Raw genomic sequence first — 23786 nt, forward strand, 5'->3', positions numbered from 1 at the left:
TTGGAAATTTGGTGTTAGCAATCCAAAATTCAGGGGCCAAATTCAACTCAAACATCCTCTTTCTTTAGAGCTGTCAAACAGCACAAACACTGCTGGAACAAGATACGCAAATCATCTATGCACGACTGCAACAGGAGCTTAAACTGGGAGGAGGGACAAGGGAGCACAGAGTTCTCAACAGCTGATCTAGCCATTTCGAACCAATGCACTCAGACCACAGCTTGCCCTTACTTCATGCTGACTTCACCTCCTCCCTCTGTCAATACACCAATTGAGGACTTGGGCTGTGCTCCTGCTCACCCGGCACGTGGGATTAGCAGCAGCTGGAAGCCAGAGCCCGACACTGTTTCATCACTCACGCATGTGGATGGGAGCCAGACAGCCTCATCCAGAGCCCGACCTCTCCCTCCCCTCTCAGTGCTAGAGAATGTGCAGACTTGCACTTAGCCATACAGGACTGGACCCAGCTGAGGAAAGAAAACTGAAGGCCTGGAGGACACTCATTCCTTGCATATGTGCAGACTAGAAGTGCTCTGATATCAGGAGGCCTCATGTTAGTGAGGCTGCAACTACTTCCACAACACTCACACGGGGGAAACGCACCTCAGCTGGGTACACAGGAGGGGCATATGGCCTTAGCAAACAGGTGCTTCTAAGTTTGGAGGGCCAAAGAGGAGGCTGGGGAAACAAATGGGCTCTTGGCGCTCAAGCTCACAAGCTGTAGATACATGGTGGAAGCTTTTAAGGAAAGAACAGGACAGGTACTGGGCAACTGGACCCAGAAGGAAGGGCAGCTCAGTATTGCATGTCAGTGCATGGAATTTGATTTTAAAAAAGCAGAGCTGAGAGTCAGTTGCCTAAATATCAGCACCTAGTGAAAGTTTAGGCCTCCAGATGCTCTTCTAGAAAGGTAAGAGGTATTGCATTGTGTCACCCAGCCCCAAGTGCAACCTTGGACATGCTGTAGGGAGTTTTGAAGAGGGCACCAGCCGGCTATATACAGGTAGTCAGATGACTCCCCAGCTCACAATATGGAGGTTTCAATACCCCTGGTAGAGACATCCCTGTCCCTCCTCCCCTGCTGAGGGAAAGAGGCTACTCCCACAGTTACTGACCTGGGCTGTGCTTTAACTGGGAAGGCATTGCCTGAGTACTGCTTGTCGAGACCCAGCAGGACATCATGGAGGTTTTGGTTCAACTGCAAAATACAAAAACAAGAGAAAGAAAAAGAATGAGAAAAGAGCCCTAAGTGCCAGAAGAGAGTCTGAGCTGGCCTGCATAGGCTGACCAAACACAGGCTTGTGCCCAGACATGTGCACATACTCAGCTATCCCAAGAGAGGACAGTCCTACATCTGTTTCCAGTCCTCCATGGGGTATGAAATGCTAGAGCACTCCAATTGTTGAAGAGCTGCTGGCACCTCACAGGAATGCTCTGTCTCCCTTACACATCATCCACTTCGCTTCTTTATCACCTGCCCCCACTGGTGTGCTGCTGGGTACCATTGCAGAAGTGGGCAGTGTGTTTACCTAAGTGCTAGAACTGAAGCTTCACTCTGGATTTGTAGCCAAAGCTGTTCCTCAGACCTGCTTATAAAGCTTGGGATATGGCCATTTCAACTGTGGAGCCAAAGGCAGCTGGCCTTCCCAGTCAACAGCAAGCCTTGACTTCACAGGCTGCCTGGGCCATCTAGGTTTGGGCAGGACCTGGACATCTTTGCAGAAATGCAATATTAGGGGTTAAACTCTCCCTGGCACTCAAGGCTGCAATATTCACTCCAGACACTCCTCTCTGAAACAGCCGATTCATAAACAAGAAGAGATGCCAGATTTATCATTGGTAGGAGGAGGGATCCAACGCAATCAACGTTGGAGGCACTGTGCCGGCAACACCAGCAGTTAATTGGATGCTATAGCAGTAATAAGAAACAGATGGTTCTTATGGAACAAAGCAAAAGCCTGCTCTCGTACAAAACTGCTCAGGAAAGAAAAATCCGAGACATGATACATGATAATTCCTGTCTAACAAGCATCTTTCCCATGTTTTGCTGAATGTCAGTTAACAGCAACAAACTGATAATTACAACAATCCTCCCTATTCTTAACAATCAGTTCATCCCTCAGTGGAGAAGAGCAGGCTATTAATTGGAAAGGTCCCCATGAAATGTCAGCAGGGCTCAAAATTGATGCATTACACCAAGGCAGAGGGCCCCTGACTGCTGGGAATTGAAGCCCTATAACGTTGCTTGTTGCTTAGCGGCTGTCTTGTTGTCAGGATGACATTGGGGAGGGGAGGGAATACAAGAGTTTTCCAGCTGGGCTCTCAGTTGCTCATCAAGATTAGTGCAACGTTTACAGAGGGTGTGCAACTCTCAGGAGCAGCGTACAGACCTAAGGAATTCAAGACTTCTCTAGCTTTTAAGTGAAAGAACAAGAACATACTTGTAAATGAGAGTGGCAATGGGGGGCTTTCCCACTGACTGTTCCTGAGGTGTCTGCTGGGTGCTGGCACACAGCACCAGGATGCAGCCTGCCACCACCAGGTTACAACACTGCTTACTGCTGCGATTCCCAGCTCCTAGCCAACTGGTAGCCCATGCAATGGCCATGCTAAGCACGCATATGCCTTTTTTTGGGTCACAGGGCAGGAAAGAAGCCAAGGCAGACAGGTACTGCTGGGAAGTGCTTTCTTGAGGGACTGGAATGAGGCAGGTCTCAGTCTTCAGCAGACTTGCAGATTGGCAGATTCCCTGCTGTTTTCATTCCCACAGCTAGATAGATGAGGGTTCACAGCAACTTGCTGCCAGGCAGCAGAGGAGGCAAATAGATAACAGGCTGAGAGTGCCCAGGTTACAGGTCCATAATGTAGACCAAATAAAAAAGGCAGCAAGAGATAGGCCTGAAAGTGGCTTCCCTTCCTTCTGTGGATCTGCACATGAGCCCTGCCAAGTGACACACTCCTGCATGGCCCCATGGTCTCTTCCCTGTGCTCCATCCCTTTACATTACTATCTAAGTCTTTCTCCTAAGTGGCTCAGAAAAAACTAAGGGTTAACATTTTCCTCTGATGTAGGGCAAATACTCTGTTTTCTCCAGCCATTTTTTCAGGGGTTTGTTTTGTTTTTTCATAACAGTGAGGAGAGGGTGTATTAGTAAGATAAGCTGTTAGTTGCCTTACCTTGCTCATTTCTTTATGGAAGTTCTCTTCTAGGCCTGCTATACTCTGGAATGTGTTGACATAGAAACCAACACGACTGCCAAATGAAAAATGAGACAGAAGAACTTAATGGACACAATGCTCTCCCAAAAACTTTCAATTCTGCCCGTTCTGCTACCTCCCACCCACCATTCCCATTCAAACTCAACTCTGTCAGGTCTGGTACATGCTGGATCAAGGGGTTGATGGAGCAAAGGCCATGTATGGGACAAACATGCCCAAGGTCAGATAGGATCTGAATTTGTGTTGGCTAAAGGGAAAGGGAGGTACAGAGCAGGGGGGAAAGAAAGAAAGAAAAGAAAAAAAAAGGAAATAAAAAAAAAAAAGAGCACCAGTGGTATGGTGATGGAAAGGAAAAGGATAGAGGCTGTGATGCAGATGGAGTGTGGGGAGAGCTGGGGGAATTGGCAGGAGGACAGATATTAATTCACCCTGAAGTCCCTCAGCACCAAGGGAAGAAAAAAGCATGAACTGTTTCCTTCAGGGGCAGAAGAGTAAGAAAGCACAGGACAGGCACAGAGAGCAACAGGAAAGCAGAAGGATCAGCTGGATAACAGGAGCCTGTGAACAACCTGTGGCACCTTAAAATCCCAGCAGCTGCCTGCTGCTCTCCTTCCTCCAGCCAGCCTGCCAGCTGCCAACAGGGAGTGCTGTACCAGCACCCAGCTGGAGGAGCAACAGCAGGAGGGAGATGCTCTCTAAGGCCAGCAGCACCACCGTTCTGCACATGCAACCACCCAGATGCCTGTATCCCTCCCAGCTCCTTCCTCAGCCAGGCCTGCACATGGCTGTGAGCAGAGCCCTGACCCAGGCTGGGAGGAAAAGGGAGTGAGGGCAGACATCAGCTCTCTGCTTTCCCACCCTGCTGCCGCCCACTCTCTCCATCCCCCACAGACCAGCATTGCCAACCTAGATGTGATCATTGCATTTAAAAATAAGAAACTGGGACAATCCTAGGAGGATTTTGCCTGCTTTCTACCATGCCTTCCCATACATCAGCTTCTACTGTCCTCCAGTTCATCCTCCAAGCTAACTGTTGGTCTGTTTTTTCTCCCTGCTTTTTATCACCATAATCACTAGTATGAGAAATCCATGGTCCCTCAAGTCTGTCTTCCTATTCTTTCAGCCTGTTTTCCTCTGCCCAGGCTATGTATGGTTAAGTACAGCACAACAGGACAGATATAACTACTAGTTCCTCACGGCATCGCATAGCCAGGAGCACATTTAGGGGCAAGAGAAGGCAGCCACACAAGGATCCTTCCCTTATCTTTATTCACCCAACTGTCCAAACCTGAAAGTGGCATCCAAAGCAGAGCAACCTGTCCTCTCATCCGCCCTCTTGTGTTAAACCTGCCACTTCACCGGGTGCTCATAAGCTTGCATGGTGAGACGCGCTGATCAAGGCATCAATTCTTGGCACTCTCCAACCTCAGTGACTGTATAAAACCCCTCTAAAATCTCATTTTCCCTTAACCAGTCAGCTGACATACCCACTCAGCTGCAGATGTTCCTTCCAGCCAGCCAGCTCCACACCCAAAATCTTAGTGACCCAGCCTGCTCTGCCTGCTGTCCACAGCAGAATCTGGGCTATTGCCCAGGAAAGTTGGGCAAAGTTGGTGGGGCAAAGGGATTAATCAGACAAAGCATAGAAACACAGTTTGGTTTTGTGGTAAAACTGATTTTTTCATGAGGATCATGAAGCAAAGCACTGAAAGCCCAGGGTGAACATGGCTAGGGGGAATCCTAGGACAGACTCTCTGAGATAATCCAGAAAACAAGAGCAGACACCCAGCCCAACCTAAGGAGAACACTGATACACGAACCTGGGTCTCTGCTTCCTTCCAACCAGTCCTTGGAAAAACTTCCAGCACTCACCTATTCCATAGTGAGGGCAGCTCCTCCTGCAGATCAACGTTCATCTCTTCAAACACCTTCTGAGCCTTTACTAACTCTTCTTCAGCCTTAATAACAGAGAAAGTAGATTGTCAGCTCCAACACAAACAAGTACTATACAGGGCTGGGACAACTGTGACTCTCGACTTCCTTGGGAGACCAGGCAAAATTTTGGCATGGTGTAATCCCCATCCCAAATGAGTCTCTGAGGAACCAGGGTTGCATCACAAGTGACCTGATGCCCCTTCAGCTTCCATGTGTTACTCTAAGGCTTTCTCTCAATGGATTTTATCGTTTGGATATTCTGAAAGTAATTCAAACATCCACTAATGTGTTTTAAGTTCTATAAATTTCCCTGGCTTCAAAAACTGAATGGAGCTGGTCAGGCAGTTCAGCCTCCAGCTTGGATACAGATGAAGGTAACAGTGACCCCTTCCCCTTGCCAGGTCTCTGAAAAAGTTGAAATCCATCCCAAATTGCATTGAAGAAGAGTCCTCTCTTGTGGGGACTCTCTCTGCTCAGGTAAGGTCATGCCAAAGCCCCATCTCTTCTGAGGAAGGGAGGAGGTCTGCGTCTTTGGCTGATACAGCTCTCTCACAAAGCTGACTGGAGAAGCAAGGAAGGGTATGCAAAGCATGAGTTGTGCCAGCAGGAGGCCAGGCTGGAATGCTTGAGCAGCAGGTCTTGGTTTCAGCAGTCTCACATACTCTCATTGATGAGGATCTAAAACAAGAGCAAACCCTGGCTGGCTGTTGGCCACCAACACCAAAGGAAACATGCCTCGTAGAGGACCTCTTTCTCCCAGTTCAGAGTTTAAATTTGATCTGTTCATGATGGACACGGACAGACCCCAACACTGATGCATGAATCCTGTCGGGTTTCGGTGACAAAAAGGATGATCCTGGTTTCTCTTGCTGACAGCAGACACCAGCAACAAGCACATTCTCCTTCCCATATTTGTCCTAGGTGACCTCTTCCTCTTTTCAGTGGCCTGTCTTAAAACTCAAAGCGTGCTAATTAAAATGTTTCTTTTCTGTAATTTGCAACAGCACAGCAGTGGGATGCAGGATGGCAAATGCCTGCAGGAGAAACATGAGGAAGGTCAGCACGAGTGCCTACATGTATGTGTGACAACAGCAGGAATGTCACAACACCACAGGGCTCTGCAAAGAGCCCGCAAGCCACTGGGGAACTGGATCTCTCTATGAGCCTGCAGCCAGATTCCTACCCCTTCTATGCATAAAAGTTTTACCTTCTTTGTGCCGGCTTAATTAAAGAAATCCGGCTTACTGCTCCTTAGTAATAGGTATATGCAAAGATAGGATTGATGGGAGAAAGGACAAAAAAATATTTTGCAGTTCAGAGTCCTGTTCCTCACAGTGTTGCGCGGGATCCTTACACTCCACATTTCTCTCCTGACTTACGAGCAAGCCACAGAAGCTCCTACTTTCCAGCTAGCTCCACCTTTAAAAGGGTCACTCATTGCTGCCAAAGGCACAGCTAGAACTTCGTACTCAAGATCAGAAAAGAGCCTCCCCCAGAAAAAGACACAACTGGGAGGTATTCAACAGTTAAGCAGACCTCGTGAGGAACAGGCAGGGGGAGAAGAAGCCAGGATGCTTCCACCCAGAAACCCCTGTATTTCGCTGCTAAGCTCTCTGAAAAGAACAACATTTCAAGACAGTTTGCACAAAACAAACAAAAAGCCCATTTAAACAGAGACACAGTTTATGCTGGATCAGAGACGATGATCACAAAGACTCATTCTGCCTTAAAATCCCTCTATGAATGAATGTTTCTAATGTAACCATTTTAAAAGGAGAAAAAAAAAATAACCCAGTGCATCCTTTGGCTTTATCTTATTCTAATTTCCAAACTAGCCTGGAACCAGAATCAACCCAGGAGGATGGGATAGCTGGGAGATGAGGCACCATTGAATGCTGTTAATTTTTCAGATACGGTGAACATTAATAACAGTCTTTCCCTCTCTCGTTTACCTGTTCAGAAGGTCAAACCTAGAAAGCAACATATGAATATTGTGACATCCCAAGGCAAAGGCAAAATCAGCAACAGGCAACGTTCACTCTAGAGTAGCTGTAGGAATCAGGGATCCATCTAGTGCCTGTGGCTCACCTTGTGCTCTTACAGTCCCAGGTGTAGCACTCAATTAATTCTTCACTCCCTTGACCCAGGGATCTTCTCACCAGTGGGATTTATTTTGCTTGGAAGCAGGGGTCCTGACACTGGATAGCCCTGACTGCTTCCGGACAGAGCTGAAGACAGATATCAACTTGGTCATGAGCCCTGCTAGAAGAAAAGCCAGCTCATGCAGTTCCAGTGGGGAAAGGAGGAAAGACATCGGTTTCAGGGGCAGAGCCCATTGCTGCCGTTATCTGTGTTCTTTCTATTTTAGTTGTCATCATTGCCAACCTGATGGAGAACTGAGCAGAAGGACATAATTCCCAGGTCCATGAAATGTGATCTCAGAAAATTCTTCCTCTCCTCTCCTGCCTGAAAGGGGGAAGGTTTGAACAGGAGCTGGACAACACAAATGCTTTCCTGATCTTCCCCCTAGCCAGGGCTCAGAGTGCCAAGCACAACCAGTTCAGTTGTGATGGGGGGGGGGGGGGGGGGGGGGGGGGGCAGTTATTCCCCCTTATGTTTCCTACCATCATGCATCCCAGCACTCACGAGTGTCTGGCAATATCCAGTCTCGAGCTTTCAGGCAATCTGGTGACCATTTCTCTTCAAACATTATGTTGCAAACTGCGGTAATTAATTACGCACCGCTCAGTAAATAATTTAGACACCCATGAGGCAGGGGTAAGGAGGAGAGCTGGGTGCCTCACCCCAGGCCCAAGCCCCACCAGTCCCAGATGGTTTTGCCTCTCGGAAGAGGAGTATGGCCCAGGACTCAACTTGCTGGCTTTCTTCTACAGAGATATCGTTCTGTTATCACTGCAGCACCAAGAATGTTGCTTTTTAGTCTGTACTCAGCATTTCAGAGGAGCTTAGCAAAAAGGCAAGAATTTGCTGTTCTAAGCCATTTTCCCTTTTGTTCCCTTCTGCAGTCATAAAAATTTGTAACTGAGAGCGTGCAATAACAACCCCCCCAGGAGGCTTTACAGAAAACCCCCACTGTATTGTTTTTGTTAGTATCTTCTAAAGGCCTAAAAAACCAGCAGTTTGCACACTGGAGGGAGGGACTTGGTTTGACAGTAGAAATAATAGGTCTTGCTGACCCCGTTTTTGCTTGGAGGTTGTAAAATTATCAGGCAAGAAGAGACAGCAACACAGCTGCTGGTAAGGGGAACGACTTTTTTTATTTAGGCTTAACATTCTGAAGCTCTTCAATAAATGCAGTGTCATCAGCCTTCCCGCTTTTATCAAGAGCTTAATGAGATTTAGGGTTGTCAGTAACACCTCCAGTCCTGAAGTCATGCAAATATAAAAACTGAAGCTTTTTTTCTTTCCCTTTCTGCTCGTGTTTGTGAAGAACAGCTGGAAAACCTACAGGTTCAGAATACAAAGTAATCTTCTTTATTGAGATTGGGTTTTTTAGTCCATAATCAAAATAAAAATAAGTTTAAAAAAAAAAAAAACCACCAGGCAAAGACTCACAGAAGTAGAAATAAAAAAACAAGGTTGGCAATAGTATTATGTAGTTCAAGAATGAAAGAGGAAAAACTGAAGGGAGGATTTAATTTGATTTGAAAATATCTGGGGTGACTGAAAATATTACTGTCGCTTAGCAGGAGGTTAACACCCCCGCAACACAATGGGTGGAAAGATTACATACCCCCTTGTCACCTGCTTGAGGGCAAAGTCCCCCAGTACAGTGAAATTATCTATCTCCATAGTCTGTCTAAGATCAGAGCGCAATGGATGAGGAGCACTCCTAGGTACCATTTGTTTAGGCAATCTGTGAGCAGTGGTATTCCTGCCAGTCACCCCAGACAGGCTGAGAAGAGAAAAAATGCCCGAGAGCTGATTTATTTATTTGCAGTTTGAGAAAATTCCCGTACCTGCTTTCTAGTCCTCCAGCAATACCATCAGCGAAACAGACCAGTCAAGAACCGCACAGATTGTTCCCAGCACTGTGGAAGCCGAGGAAAAGCCCCCGGCAGCTTGCCAAATGTCTTTCTCCCTTCAATCAAGAATGAATACATATTTCCTCCCTTTGCTATGCATCTTAAGCAGGGCTGCTAACAGCTGTTCTTTCCCCGGACTTTACTGATGTGGCAATCTAGTATTTTCCCTGATCTGCAGTCATAACTGACTGTGAAAAACCCAGGTGCTTTATAAGGTGAGAGCGATTTTGTGTTCCTAAACTGCAATTCATTCACTGACAAGGAATGTAAAAACGTAGGAGCATTTGAATGAGAACAGATGAGCTCACCAGGAAGCTGTAAGCAGGTAACTGGCACTCCCCCAGTCTGGGTAATGATTTACTATCCCTTGCCCATTGAAAGCATTTTCTTCTTACTGTTTTCTGTCAGCTCCCTCTTATCCCTTAAGGAGCTCCAAGGTAAATACCAAGGGAGATTTCATCAGGAAGCCACGCTTCTCCTATGCAAATAGGATTTAAATTCTTAGTCCCTGCAGTTTCTCTGAGCTGCTCTTATGTCCCTCAAGATGCTATAACTTAAATGTTCAGCCAAGTTCTGCCACATGACGCAACCGTGACCTCAACCTGGAGCTGTTCAAATATATTACACGGGGTGCAAATTCCCTGGTCTGGACTCGCCTCTTCTCCTATGCAGACTGAACCTCCCTGCACCTGGAAACATTTCATTTAGACCACAAGAGCCAGGACAGCGTCCATTTAGGAAACGTGGATTTTATCATTGGAGAATGTTGCAACTTAACTCAGCAGACATAGAAATTGCTTTTGAAACAATACGGGGTTTTATGGCTTTATTCAACAGCAGAAATGCAGAAGCCAATTTTTCCAATGTTTTCCTCTTTTTTCTTTTTTGTTTTGAAACAGCATCAACAAAAATTCACTGCTTCTCTTAGAATAAATAGAAAGGAATAATTGGAGGAAGTACACTACATCACCCACCCTCTGCCTTCGCGTTATTCCACAACCATTCTTCATCCTTATTTCATTTTGGGGGGGAAAACAATAGTCCAGTATTAACACACCTGATTAGAAATCAATAGTGCAGGCACAGATTTGTTCATTGGTCAGCAACTTCCACGTGTCCACTGTGGCTCAGGAATATCAAGGACACATTTAAACAGAGGGGACTAGAGTGAACGTTGCCTAGAGATTAGTTGCACGGTACAATCTAGAGCCCAAAATAGCGCATGCAGGGTTAGAGCCAGGTAGATCAGCAGTCACCTGATTTCGGAGCAGATTAGTTTGCGCAACGAGGTGAGCTTGTAGCTTCCCTTGACACCACTGAGGCGCGGCTTTCTCAAGCAGCGAAACAGGCTGGGGGGAGGGAGCATGTTTGAGTCAAAAGAGAAAAAAAAAAAAAACAACAGAGAAAAAGAGAGACACAAACATATATCTTTTAGGATAAAAAAATCAAAATCACAACAGAGAGTGTATTTAGAGGCTGGGCCAAACCAGTATCACCAAGGCGAGAGAAAAAAACAAACATCCCGAGACCGATCAGTTATGAATCCTTTGAAGCATGCCAAGTTTAGCAGTAATTAATGCCCCAGCGTGGGCTGGGATACTGCAGACCAGCCAGGCAGCTGCAAAGAGCAACAGATACAGTTGTTAGTGACTTCACACACAGATAACCCTACTCCGAGTCATGGCTGTGAAGTGGGAGCTCCTTAAAGAGAGGTCAGGATTAATTAACCATCGTGATTATTTGCATGCATCAGCTGAAAGTCCACAGTGCTTTATTTTAATGGCAGGTTGTGAGTTTAGCAATAAGTGGCAGGAGTCCTGGGTGAGAAATGTATCCATGTATCAGAGAAGAAAAAGAGAGACCATATAACCCCAAAACGCATTCACATTGCTCTTAGCGTTACTATAACATGAAACATCAATCAAGTCAGCTCCCATTTGTATGCTGTGTCATAAACAAGACTTCTCTTTCCTAGGGGCCTATCATCATATTCCAAAGTACCTTAGACCAGAACAATCCTCCTTCAAAAGTCACAGGAGCAAAATCGCAGTCACAGGAACAGAGAGATGAACTTCCTACATCAGCGTCGTGCACGCTGAGCCCTGGGCTACGGCCCACAGCCCCGCAGAGCTGCATGACTGCAAGTGTGGGCCCACAAGCCGGTCTGTGAAACCTGCCCATTTGGGAAGAGCATACGTACATATCTTTCGGGGACTCATTGCTCCCAGCTTTACAGGATCAGGACAGTGTGATGTGTCACATATCATCCCATGCATGAGCTTAGGGCTAAAGCACAGAGGGAGGAAAGATCTGATCCAGTGAACATTTTGGCTAATGAGAAGAGTCCGATCAAATACTGAGAGACACTTGCACAGGCTGAATCAGGAACAGAGCACCAACTCTCTAAATCTCAACATTCCACTCTTCAAACTGCACTGTTCTTCATACTTCAGCAAAAAAACAACAAACAATCCCTTGTTAACAATGTCTTACATGAGCATTTGGGGCAACACAAGCGAGTGCAGCAAAGAAGGCCAGCCTCTTTGGTGCAGATCACCAGGCACCAAACTGAGTAGATTAATTTCTACAAGGACCATTCCCACTGCAGCAAAGATCCCACAGGCACACACCAATAATAATACCACGCCCCAGGGAAATTCTGCTCTTACCCCTAAACACAGTAAAGTACAGCTTTGAACAGAAGGCACAACCAGCTAGGCCTCATGCCTTGCATACAGAACCAAGACCTGCTTTGCCACACAAATGATGCAATGACACCTGAGCCACCAATCTCTCCCCCCTTTGTCTGTCAAAGTTAATCACAGTGCCTGCACCGGGTGAGCAGATGACTGATGACTTGCAGCTTAAAAATAAAAGTACTATCAGTTGGCCATTAAATGTAGATCTTTGCTCAGGGGAGAGATGCATCTCTATTTCTTCCATGCAGGAGAAACTCTAGCATCTCCCACATAGCCCATATTTCCCCCTACCAGAAATAACTCTAAGCAAAGGATGACAACTCTTCTCAGCCTGGTTAAAAGATCCAGGCTCGCTCTTTCCTACACTGCCTCTAGCCTGAAGAGTCCTGATGCGTCATGGCCCACATTCAAGAGAATTAAGATGTCTCCCCAGCCCTGGATTATTCTGTTGTGTCAAGACCTGCCCTGTGGAGTGGAGCACGTGGTTCAAATCCACTCAGGGTACAGGAGTAACCCACAGCTTATTTTCTGGACAGGTATTCGAACCACGCGTCTTCTCTAGAACAAGGTTAGCACTATCACCTTTCTTCATCTACATTTGAAAGAAAATCTAAATTTTTTTTTAATGACATTTATTCTAATTAAAAAAAAAATAAAAAAAGAATCCTGCACTTGCATGTTGAGCATGCTCTGGGTTAACCCTAGATCAAGCTATTCACAGGCACGAAAGAAACTATACCCTGATAAGAGAAAACTCTTGTTTTCCTGCTTTCAGCCATATTTATTGTCCAGTGATTGTGACCAACAGACAACAGAACACAGTCATCAAGTGTGCACAGGGAGCATTTCCACCAATGAACTTGTAACTCACACTCCATCTTAGAATATCAGAAACACAACCAACTTCAAGCAACACTCAAACACTTATTCTCACCACTGCTATAAAGGTGGGGAGACAGAGCCCCAGGAAGCAGACAAACTAGCAAACTTTGCTGGGGCACTACAAGGCTTTGCTTCCCTCGGAGGCACGTGGGCTTTCCTGACAGAGGTTACTGGTCCTGCAGCATCTGAGGAAATGCCTTGGCTGCCAAAAGATGCTCACTGATGATGGTGAGTCTGAACCATTACAACAGAGACCATCCTGCTTTCTAGAACTAAAAAAAAAATAAGAAGGAAATACCTAGCCAAACTTCACCAGTTCATGACATCTCTCTGAACAAAACACACCCAAGGTAGCGGCGCACTTAAAAACTGCTCAATAGGCAAATGCAGACCTCATGAAATGAAAGGATGGCTGCCCATCCTTCTGCTTGCTTTACCTTTGCGATTTTGGTTTCATCCTTCTTCTTTGCAGTTTGCAGGGCTTCAAAATGGTGTCTGGCACTGTCGTAATCCACAAGCTTCCTTCCTCGCTTCGCTATACGAGACTAAAAAAGATGGGAGAAAAGAGTTGTGACAATCTTCCCCAGCACCCAAAACCCCAAAGCCTCACAAGGAACCCTCCCCCCTCCTCTTCATCCAACTTCCAGAGCATCCCATACTCTGCCCACACAAGGACACTCACTGGATATTCCACACAGGCTGCCCAGAGAGGTGGCCCTGGGAGCAACCTGTGACGACCACCATTCTAGAGGGAGATCCTCAGGAGGAGAGCAGATCCAGCCAGGGAAAGCAAAGGGATCCAACGAACAACAGGCCCCAACTCTGGATGCCATTAATGTTTTCAGACCTGTAGCTCCAGCGCTTCCTAAGCATCCCCATGTGTCTGCATCCTACGGGCACCTGCTTCATAATTTTCAGGGCCTCCGGAGCGCTGCAGCCAGACTCTAACTAACCAGCTCACAGCCCTAGTTTGTGTGGAAGCTCAAAAGATTAAGTTCAACAAAAGAAGGCATTTCTGTTGCCAGCACAGAAAAAACACTCACCAATATGTTCAGGATACACCTAGGTCAGCATTTTGGACCCTGCGACAGGAGGTCCAGACAGAAGTGTCTGCAGCCACAGGCAGTGGTCCATTGTAACTGGCTACTAAGCAAGAGAAGCCGGAGGGAAAACCTGTAGCACTATGTCACTAATAGCAAGACACACTGAAGCTGTAACAAACGCAAGGAGGGTGCCAACTGCATACCAGACTGCGTTCAGGAATGGAGTCCTGATAGGTCCGTGGGTGAGAATCCAGAATAGACAGTCAGGCCTGTGGCCTGATCTTCCATTACCCCTCTTCATCCGAGGTGCCTCAGGCTCTCTCCCCCAGCATAGATTCACCTCAGCAAGGCTCAGGCCCGATGGATTAAGAACCATCTACCCCTCTTAGACCCTCACGTCCACGGTCTCTACAAACACCCCAGACTATCTGAGTTGGAACACAGGTCTTCCCAGCCTGACCCTAACATCACCCCAGCTCGAAGAGCCTGGTCCAGTGTCAATGGTCAGTCATCTAAAGACAGGCTAGAGAACTGGAGTGAACAGGCGCGGCAAGGAGCCAGGAGGTTTCTAATTAACAACAGCACCCAGGGAAATTGAAAGTGCAAATTGAAGAATCAGCACTGGGATTTGCTTGCAAAAGCAAAATCCGTCCCTCCACTACACTTGTCAGGGAGATGTGGTCTTCCCCCCCTGGCTCCTGCAGATATGCTACAAAACCGCACTCGGGGCTGATCTTTCTGCCAGACCAGCTGGGACCAGTTCGCACATCTCCCACACATGCTGCTCTGCACTTTCAGCAAATGCTGGTGCAGCTCTGTGTGAGTCACGGCAGATCTGCAGGATCTCAGCCACACGCACACCCAAACTGATTTCAAAGTACTGAGCTCATTTCAGGAGAGGAATCACAAAGAAGCTGTGCCACCTCACAGTCAAGGTCACTAGAAGACACCTCCCCAACGTCATGCAGCCAGCCAGGCATGGAGACAGGGTGTCAGCGGGAGCTTGCAGCAGTATGACAATCTCCAAGATGCTAGTTAATGCATCTTCCACACACACCAGATAAAACACATGGCCAGACCATGGATTTAAGAGATAGGATTTTTCCCCCAGGTCAGACTGGTAGAGACAGATGGAGTTTTGCCCACCTCTGTGACATTGCAAACAGCCACTTCTAGGTTTCCCTGCCACCCCACCAGGGAGTTTGATTCAATGTCACCCATCTCTCAACAAGGTCACTCCTCCCGTTTTTTTTGCATCCCCCAATCTTCTAACCCCACCCTCATATTTCTACTACAGTCCATGGAAATGCTGTGAGGTACGGGTATACCGCGAGCCCTCCAGGAGTAACCATCAATCATGCAATTGCCTGTGATGACAGTAACGGGACTCAGCCCAGTCCTGGAAGGCTGCAGGGTAGCTTCCTTGTCTTACTCTAGGATAATTGCAGCTACCCACCACTATCTGATGGCAAAAGCTGAACTTCAACAGTTTACTGCTTTGCAATAGATACATCTTAATTTAAAGCTCCTTAAAGAAGAAAAAAAAAAAAAAAACCAAAACAAAACACCACACAAACAAAACAAAACAAACCACCACAAAACACTTTACTGTCCTTACTGATATTTCATTTTAAACCTAGTAGAAATAGGGCACCACTTCCAGTGCAAGACAGAAAATTGCTAATTCCACAACTATTCAGAACTAGGGTTATGGTTTATCTTTTCTGGGCTCGCCACAAAGACCTGTACTCTTCCTGTGTGCTCTGCAACCTCAACCAAAAACTCACTCAGAAATGTTACAGATTATGCAAGAGACCTACTCCTAGAAGTTACAGATACTGACCTGCAAAGAAAGGATGAAGTATTTTTTGCATTCCTGTTTTTCAAGTTAGAGAAGACAGAGAGGCTTTGTTCACCCCTCCCCACCCAACATTTAAAAATTAGTCTCTTTAACTTATAAAAATCCCTTACTAAAGACATGATATGTTTTTACATTCCCGCTGTGGATCCCGTTGGAAGTCCAAAAAATTCTAGGGAATTTTTCCAGCCCCTCAAATGACTATTTCAGAATATGTTAGAATTTAACAAAAAATAATGTATGCATGATCTAACTCATCACACATTTGAATTACTGGGCTGTTAACAAAAAACAGGCCTTGACGTAAGTAAATTAAAATCATCTTCTCTCCATAAATCATCTTTCATTAGTGCAGTAATGCCAGAATTCCAAGAAAAGCAGAAAATTTGCTTTTGTGGAAAACACAAAACAGAAAACTATTACCACAACAACGAAAAAACCCTGAAATATTCTGTAAATTACATAAGACTGGGGTGGGTTTTTTGCCTGCTATCCTCAAGACCTCTAATTCCTTACGTGAAGCCAAATTATACTTTTGTACAACTGTAGCAGCCTTCAACAACAGTACTTATAAGAGTTTCTACTGGTCAAAGAAACCAGACTTGATTTGAGCATTTCTCACTGCTCTGGGGTAAGGAGGATGATGCATCCAGCTGAACTACCAACAAAAACATACTGACCTTTTTAAGTTCATGCCACTGAAAGTCCTCCATTTTAAGGAAATAGACAACTACGTGAAACATATCCATATCTTACTGTAGGAACCAACAGAAAGACAAATTCTCACTTGTTCTAGGAAGGGAAGCAGAGGTGAGTAGTGCTCTCTAAAGCATTACTTAAAATGTGCACAAAATTGCTTTAACTTCCCATTTTCTAGAGCGTTATCTGAAAACTGAAAAAGGGACATGAGTAATAAACACCTTAGTGGCCCATTCCAAAGACAGAAAAGATCCACAGGAGCTCAGTGCCTAACACATTGAGTTCTGGTGGAATTTGTGTGGTCCCAGTCTTGTGCTCCTTTTAAAATCCCACTGTAAAACCTCAGCGAGACCCCAGGAGAATTAAGAAATCCCAAAGATACTAAGCATAGAAAAAAGGTGACACTCCAAGGTGACCCAGTGCACAGCCGACAAGGCTGGTAAATTGTGATTTGGAGCGAAGCGGTGCAGAAGTCTGAGACTACAGCGAGTCTGAAATAAAACCTTCTGCTTAGGAAGCAGTGCACGAGCCTCTGCGCTGCTAACTGAGGCACATGGCATCACACGACGGGGAGCAATCAACTCTACAGCCTTGATCGGGTGGAAAGCAACAGCAAGCCTCTTCACCCTTCCCCACGTCAGACTTCCAGAGACAGATTTTTCCAGAGACTGGAAAAATGAAGCAAAAACAAGGAGCCCCAGGAGGCGAGGAAGGGCACTGCTGTTCAGGGTTCATTCTACAAGCCTGTGACCTGCCCCCCTTTGATACAGCACCATCCTCCTGAAGCAACAAATATTGACAAACGTTTTAAGAGACATGTGGTGGGGAAAGGGTTGTTTTCACTGGGAAGAAGCCAAGCTGATATTTCCCATATGGTGATATCATTACTAGCGCTTCCATATGGTGAAGATATTTCCTGCATAACCTTCTCAAAACGAACGGAGAGGACCTAACTGTGGGGGGAGGAAGAGGACACCATTCAAACCGAGGTCCTTGGATACGATCTCCCCCTTCGCTGCAAAAAGCTGGTTACATGCACAGCAGGACTTCAGGGAACACAGAAATCTGCCTTCCATACCAGCCTCTACCTATAAAGGACATTTGCCACTGATTACCTCCTCTGTGCTTTCTACTTACAAGGAAGTTAAAAAACCAAAGGATTGGAAAGAGAGACTGAGAGCTTGTGAGTTATTGCTGACACTGCCCTCCTGCACCGTGATACAATAAGAAATTTCATGAATCCTCCCGTTTCACACTTATGTTTTCTCTTCAGTGTCCCAATTCTTCACTCTCATTTCAAGCCCAAAAGGAAAACATAACATTTTCACATGACCCAGAGCTGCAAAGATCTTGGCTGCTCTAAAAGGAGAGCTTGCAGCAGCACAGCACACACATCCTCCTAAAGAAGAAAGACAGGGATGCAAGAAATTGATTCTTACAGGGTTTCATCTGCTGTGATTTTCTAGATCAAAAGGTTTAAAGAGAATCTTACTTTAATATCTGGAAATTGGCCAAGGTACGTATCCATGGTCAGAAGTGCCTGATCCACCAGCTTCTGATGGAAATCCGTCCAGAGGAGATCATTGTTCTGAAAAACAAAAGTGATGAGCAAACTATCAAGAACACAGAGCTCTGCATTTCTATTTTGTCCATGAGTGCTACAGTCAACAATTTCAGTCCCCCAGAGCTCTTAAGAAATAGTGATATCTTTGGAAAAAAATGAGGAGCAGAGAAGTTAGTTGAAAACAGAGGTCATGCCAGAAATGTAGAAATAGAGCCTGATGCTCCCAATTCAGGTGACCTCTCCAAGGACACAGCACCCTTCGCAAACCTTCCTTTGAAGGCCTGTCTTTTACCCCCCCCAGAGCTAGCTCAAGTCCATACAACAGAAGGGAAGATGAAAGTCAGGCTGGCTTTACCTTTTTCTCCCAGCAACCAGAAAAATGTGACACCTGAGACCACTAGGCACTATTTTCTGCTTTTCATTACAACACAGCTTTCTGGAGGATAATGAACAATAACAGAAAGCTATTCTAACAGTCTTCATCCCTCACACCTTCCTCCAAAGCCCAATGAGGTCACGTCCAAGAATTACACCCAAGCTTCTGCACACTTTATCCTTGATCTTATCTTAGGCACAGTAACTTGCCATCAACCCTTTGGATTAGGCGGAAATTGCCCTTCTGTCCTGTTTTTCCTCTTGAACAAAGGGGTTTGGCTAAAATATTTATTAAAATGCCCGCTTTATGTGAGAATTTATTATTTTTTGGCAGGAATAGCACTTTTCTTCTGCCTCTCTCTCCCTGAAAGAGAGAAACATAAAGAAAGGTATTAAAGGGAGAGGTGGAGGACTGGAAATATTCCTGCAGACCATTAGAGTAGCTACAGTTAGTTCTCAGGACTTATGCTCCCTTTGACCTCTCTGGCTCAAATTCTCTGATGGGATGGTCTCCCCAGAGGCACTGCAGTGGTTCAGGAAGAAGCAAGGCCAACAGAGAACATGAAGCCAAACCAGCTGAATTACAACTCCGTTATTTACTGCAACAGCACTTCCTAATGGAAAGTTTCCATGTTAATGCAAGAATTGACCTGGAAATGTTCAGGTTTTGTTTGATTTATCTGCTTTGAAGTCAGTATTTCCTAAGCAAGATGCAGATGTTATTTCAGGTGAGATTTTCTGCAGGGGAAAGCAGAGGAAGGGAAGAATCCTTCTCCTGCTCTCCTCTCTATTCCTTACCCCCTGCTCCAATGCCACAGACAGCTGCAGTAAGCCCAGTCCTGCAGCCTCATGGCAGATGGATCCACAGAGCTGAATTGCCACAGCTGCTGCTCAGCAGAACAGCTGAGCAAGAGGGCAGGGGGTGCCTACCTCCATCTGGACCCACCACACGCACATGCCAAGGGGGATCCAAGCTGTCAAATGACTGGCTGTGCCCTAAGCTCCACAGAAAACACCTGGGCAAGTTGGACAGGCACCACCTCACCAAGGAATGAGAAGACGAGCAGGTTGGGATGATACGTGGCTCAGCCAAACAAGGTGGCAACTAAAATATGGCAGCTTGTGGTACTGCTGTGAGTGGGAGGTTATTGCAGCTACACAATGGCTGCTCTGACCATGCTTTGGCCGTCGATTTAGCTTCCCCTTTCTCTTGCACAGACCATAAGCAATACATCCAGTTGACCCTACTGACCCTTTTTTTGGCATCCTCTATCCCTGTTTAGCCACTGGTTGGGGAACAAATTGTTTGTGTTCAATAGCATACGGCTCTGTGTAGCATTCAAGCGTCTGGAGACAGTGCCTACACAAACAAAAACACAGGCCACATCCCTTCAACTTTCCCTTCTTCCAATGCTGAGTTTGTATCTCCAATTCTTCTGCAAAGTCACATGACTGAAGAAACATGGTGCACAGACATATCTTCCAAAGCTCATCTCTGCTGACAGATCAAGGCTGGTGACCTCACATCCTGGACAGTCTCTTACCTCTGCTATTTTATTTGTGTCATCTCTCCCAGGCCAATCCGGCTCATAAACTTCCTGCAAACACTCTGTCAGCTTCTTGGAGGCCTCGTGCATGGCTAGGAAAGAAGAGAGAACTGCTTCAGAAAGAGGGAAATAGCATGTTCCTCACAGTTTAACTCTCATCCTGAGGCATAGGGACACAGGAGGTGTTGAATGGGTTATAACAAATGCTAGGCTCTTCCTTACAGAATGTTTGACCCTTGATAACACAGAGATGAAAGGTAACCAGAGGGAGAACGGAACCGAGGATGCGGTCTCATCAAACCCTTTGTCTTCATCCTCTCCTAGCAGAAGATATGAGAGTCTATCTGCTAAGACAGCACCAGCTATTTGGCATCAAAGCACAACCCCACTCCATTCCAGCTGGTCCTGAGGGATTCTGAAAGATCTCTCACCTAGACAAGGCTGACCTTTCCCACAGCTCATGTCTGAGGAAACACCAGGAAGGAGATGCTGCAGAAACCTCACTATGTAGGTAAGCGCTAGAGAGGAAACCATTCTCTGCTTATGCAGACCTTACCTTTTACAGAAGCCAAGTAAGTTCGGAGGTCCTTCTGCAGCCTCGTGCCTTCGGACTGTAAACGTAAGGAGAAGACCATCAGTTATTCTCACATGTAAAGAGAGTGTGAGAAGGAGGAGTCAAGCATTTCTAAATAAAGAAAAATGGTCTTGAAGATGGGCTACATGCCAGCCCTATTACCACACAAAACATAAATGTTAACAGGGAGACCACAGCCCTCTGACTTGGAAAGCCCACAGATGGTGACCTGCAGGCATGTTTGGCCAACAATACCACCAAAGTACCAAGTAACTTGATGTGGGTAAACCCAGCAGAGCCAGCTGTAGCATTTTGATTTCATACAAGCAACTGGAGAGGGTCCTAAGGGCAACAATTATTTTGTAAGATAAGGACTAGCAGGTCTATGCAACAAATGTGACTGAAGGGAATCTGTAGGATACAGAAGCGAGATAAAATTGATTTATTCTGTACCAGTTTGTGAGCAGTTTAGCTCACCACTTTTTCCTGCCACACTGCAAACCAAAACCCCAGTGCAAAGTGGGTACGAGGGACTTCTGACCTGCCCAAACATCCTGTCTAAACTGTCCTGTGCAGCAGGGCTTGCAAATACAGAATTAATCCTCTTTTTCTTTAGCTTCACTGTGGAAGTGGCCTGCCAGCAGCAGATCTCACTCACTAGGAAAACAAAGGATTAAAACCAGAAGCTGGGCTGTTTTGCCAGTTTGAGCCTTCATATGGCACAGGTGAATGGGTACAAGAACCCAGATTAGAAAGGGTCGTGGAGATTTTTACAACACAGTTGGCTTAGACACACACACATACAGTCACTCCCCATATGATTGCTGTCCTGCACTAGGATAAGAATAGTCAGGCCCAGCTCTACCTTGGTATGTGTCATTGACAGTGGTGCAAAGCAGACAGAAAAATACTCCCAAATCCAGCCAGTCACATTATACAAACAGAAACAAAAAGAAGAGAAAAGCAAGGCTTGAGAAGTTGATCCACACCACAGAGCATGTCAAAGGAAGAGGAGCAAACATTGAGGACACCTGTGGAGACAACCTCTGGAGTATGCAAGAAGTACAGAAAAAAAAAGTTTGAGAGACAAAGATCTCTGTTATAAAACGGTTTCTCTTACCCTGTGGGATCTCACGGGATCCCCACTAACCCCCAAAGTAGCTGCAAAAACAAAAATGCAGGAAAGCAACAACTACACCTCACACCTTCCTCACAGCCTGCTCCATTCCTCCCATTCTTTCCCAGTCTGTGTCCCATTGGGGGAGCCCCCAGCATAATGAATTTTGACAGCTGAAGACAACTCCAGAGACAGGGAGCTCACAGGACATCTGACAGCTGCCGCAGAGCTACGAGCTTCAAAGGCAGATGTTTCCCATCAGCCCTCCCCACCACTCAGGCACCTCGTGCCTCAACCGAGCTCGTGCTGTGATCCTTTGTGCTCGCAGTGCAGCTGCGCTCTCGAAGCAGAGGCTAAATCTGCCCAGCTGTTGAAGTGGCAGTGCTAACATAGCTTCATGGAGAAACCCATCTGCTTCCAACACTGTGGCCCAATTTGTTTTCCTTGCCTCGAAAGTTCTGGATGAGTTCACATTTGTTCTTTTCCTACTGCCATCGACAAAGGAAACGAGGGATGGGAAAGAGCTGACCACTTTTATAAAAGAAAGTCAGTCTCCTGCTCTGGAGAAGCATTTGGAACTGACCCAAAGAGAGTATACAACAGGAAAGGAATAATGACCACATCTGCTGCAAAAGTCCTAGGAGTTTTTAAAACACAGAGCAAACAAATGTTGCTTTTTGCTGGCTTGAGGCGAATGTGGAAACCTGGTCAGATGATACTTTCCTAGAGATGCAATCAGAAACCACCAGGGAAGAGGTGCCAGAGTAATCAAAAAGCACACACAGAGAGGACCATCAGGGAGGCTGAGCTGACAGGCAGCCATTCAATCAAGCTGTAATATGTGTTTGCTTCTGCCCAATGCAGGGAGCAAGAAAGGCTTAGAGGAAAGCAGTGCTGTCTGCCTAGAATTGGTCCATGCTGGAAATAATAAACTGGAACTGGCAACATAAGATGTCAGAACATAAGAGGAAACGACACAGAAGAAACTATCAAGCAAAATCCCTCAGATGGATACATTATCATCTTGCAGTTATACCATTTTTAAGAATGACTAAGTTTGAACATGCAGCATTAAATTTATCAGAAAGTAATCAGCAGGTAAGGTCCTCTGCAGAACTTGCCCACCGTACACTTGGGCGCTGCAATGTCTAGAACTGTAACTCTCAAAATTATAGCATCTAAAATCAGAAACCACCTCTAAAATTGTGACCATACTTGCCTCAGTCCTGCCACAGCAGCACAGGACAGAACCCAGACTCATGAACTCTTTAAGTCTCAATGCCCAGTCCCAAAGTCACAGGGACAAAATGATCCTCTGAGAGGTATACCAGCATCACAATTAAACATCGAATCAAGATTTTTAGATAGACTACCTGAAAAACCTGCAAGTCAGGCCTGAATACTGGAGCATGCCATTGCAGCAATGCACAACTAGCCTTCCGTGTTCTCCAAACATCCTCAACACCACTCGTCTTGCCACGATGTGCAGTCAGCCAATGTGCAGTGCTGCATCCTGCCACTGGAGTGGTCTTTCTTAGTCACCTCTTCCTGATGCTTAAAGTCAGAGTTACAGCTGATGTCCATGACTATGGGGTTACTTAAGCCTCTTAGAAGTACCAAGCCTGCCAGAGAGAGTGAATAGATTTTACAGCCTGCAAGATCTGCAGGCAGAAAGGTTTTCAAAGAAAAGCCCATGTTCAGAGTTTTGCTATGAATCCCATTTCCCCAGCTCCCCTGGGCACCTGGAGTTCCCATCCAGGTCCATCTTTGGCATTTACATTGCTCTATTTCTTCACCACCAGTAAAGCAGCTCCCTCACTTGCTACATGGGTTTCTTTTTATTATTTTAAGCATTAATGCTTTCCCAAGAAACTTTGGCAACTGATTTCTCTCTGTGCATGCAACACCTGCTTTCTTCAAGCAGGCTAGAGCGAGCTGTCACGTACAGCCACGATTCTGCAAAAACACCTCTCGCAATGTAGTTAGACACTGTCAAATACTGTATAGAACAGAAGCTTTCAACACCCTTGAGTGCACATTTAAGAGATGCTTTCTAAACTCAGAGGTAAAAAAAGTAGGGAAGAGAGTTAAACTGGAACCTGAAAAATTAATCCACTTCCCACTTGTGAAAGAGTTTAAGAATGTGCAGAGGGAAGTTATAGAGGTACGGTTGCATCCAAAGATATTCAAAAATCAGTAATTTTTAAATTGCAAGAACATAAAAGAAAG

General features: G+C 45.9%; 1 protein-coding gene across 12 annotated transcripts in view; it reads right to left on the reverse strand.

The window, feature by feature from the left end:
- Window positions 1-23786, reverse strand: part of BIN1 (bridging integrator 1) — a 101292-nt gene that overhangs the window by 30786 nt on the left and 46720 nt on the right. For all 12 annotated transcript variants that reach the window (XM_054208704.1, XM_054208701.1, XM_054208699.1 and 9 more), the window contains exons 3-9: window positions 20423-20477; window positions 19864-19958; window positions 17873-17968; window positions 13218-13325; window positions 5091-5176; window positions 3177-3252; window positions 1116-1198 (exon numbers count right to left, since the gene is read on the reverse strand). In XM_054208704.1, the coding sequence (XP_054064679.1) occupies window positions 1116-1198; window positions 3177-3252; window positions 5091-5176; window positions 13218-13325; window positions 17873-17968; window positions 19864-19958; window positions 20423-20477 (599 nt within the window). The remainder of the gene's footprint in view (window positions 1-1115; window positions 1199-3176; window positions 3253-5090; window positions 5177-13217; window positions 13326-17872; window positions 17969-19863; window positions 19959-20422; window positions 20478-23786) is intronic.

This window comes from Rissa tridactyla, chromosome 7, assembly GCF_028500815.1.
Source record: "Rissa tridactyla isolate bRisTri1 chromosome 7, bRisTri1.patW.cur.20221130, whole genome shotgun sequence".
Lineage (NCBI taxonomy): Eukaryota > Metazoa > Chordata > Aves > Charadriiformes > Laridae > Rissa > Rissa tridactyla.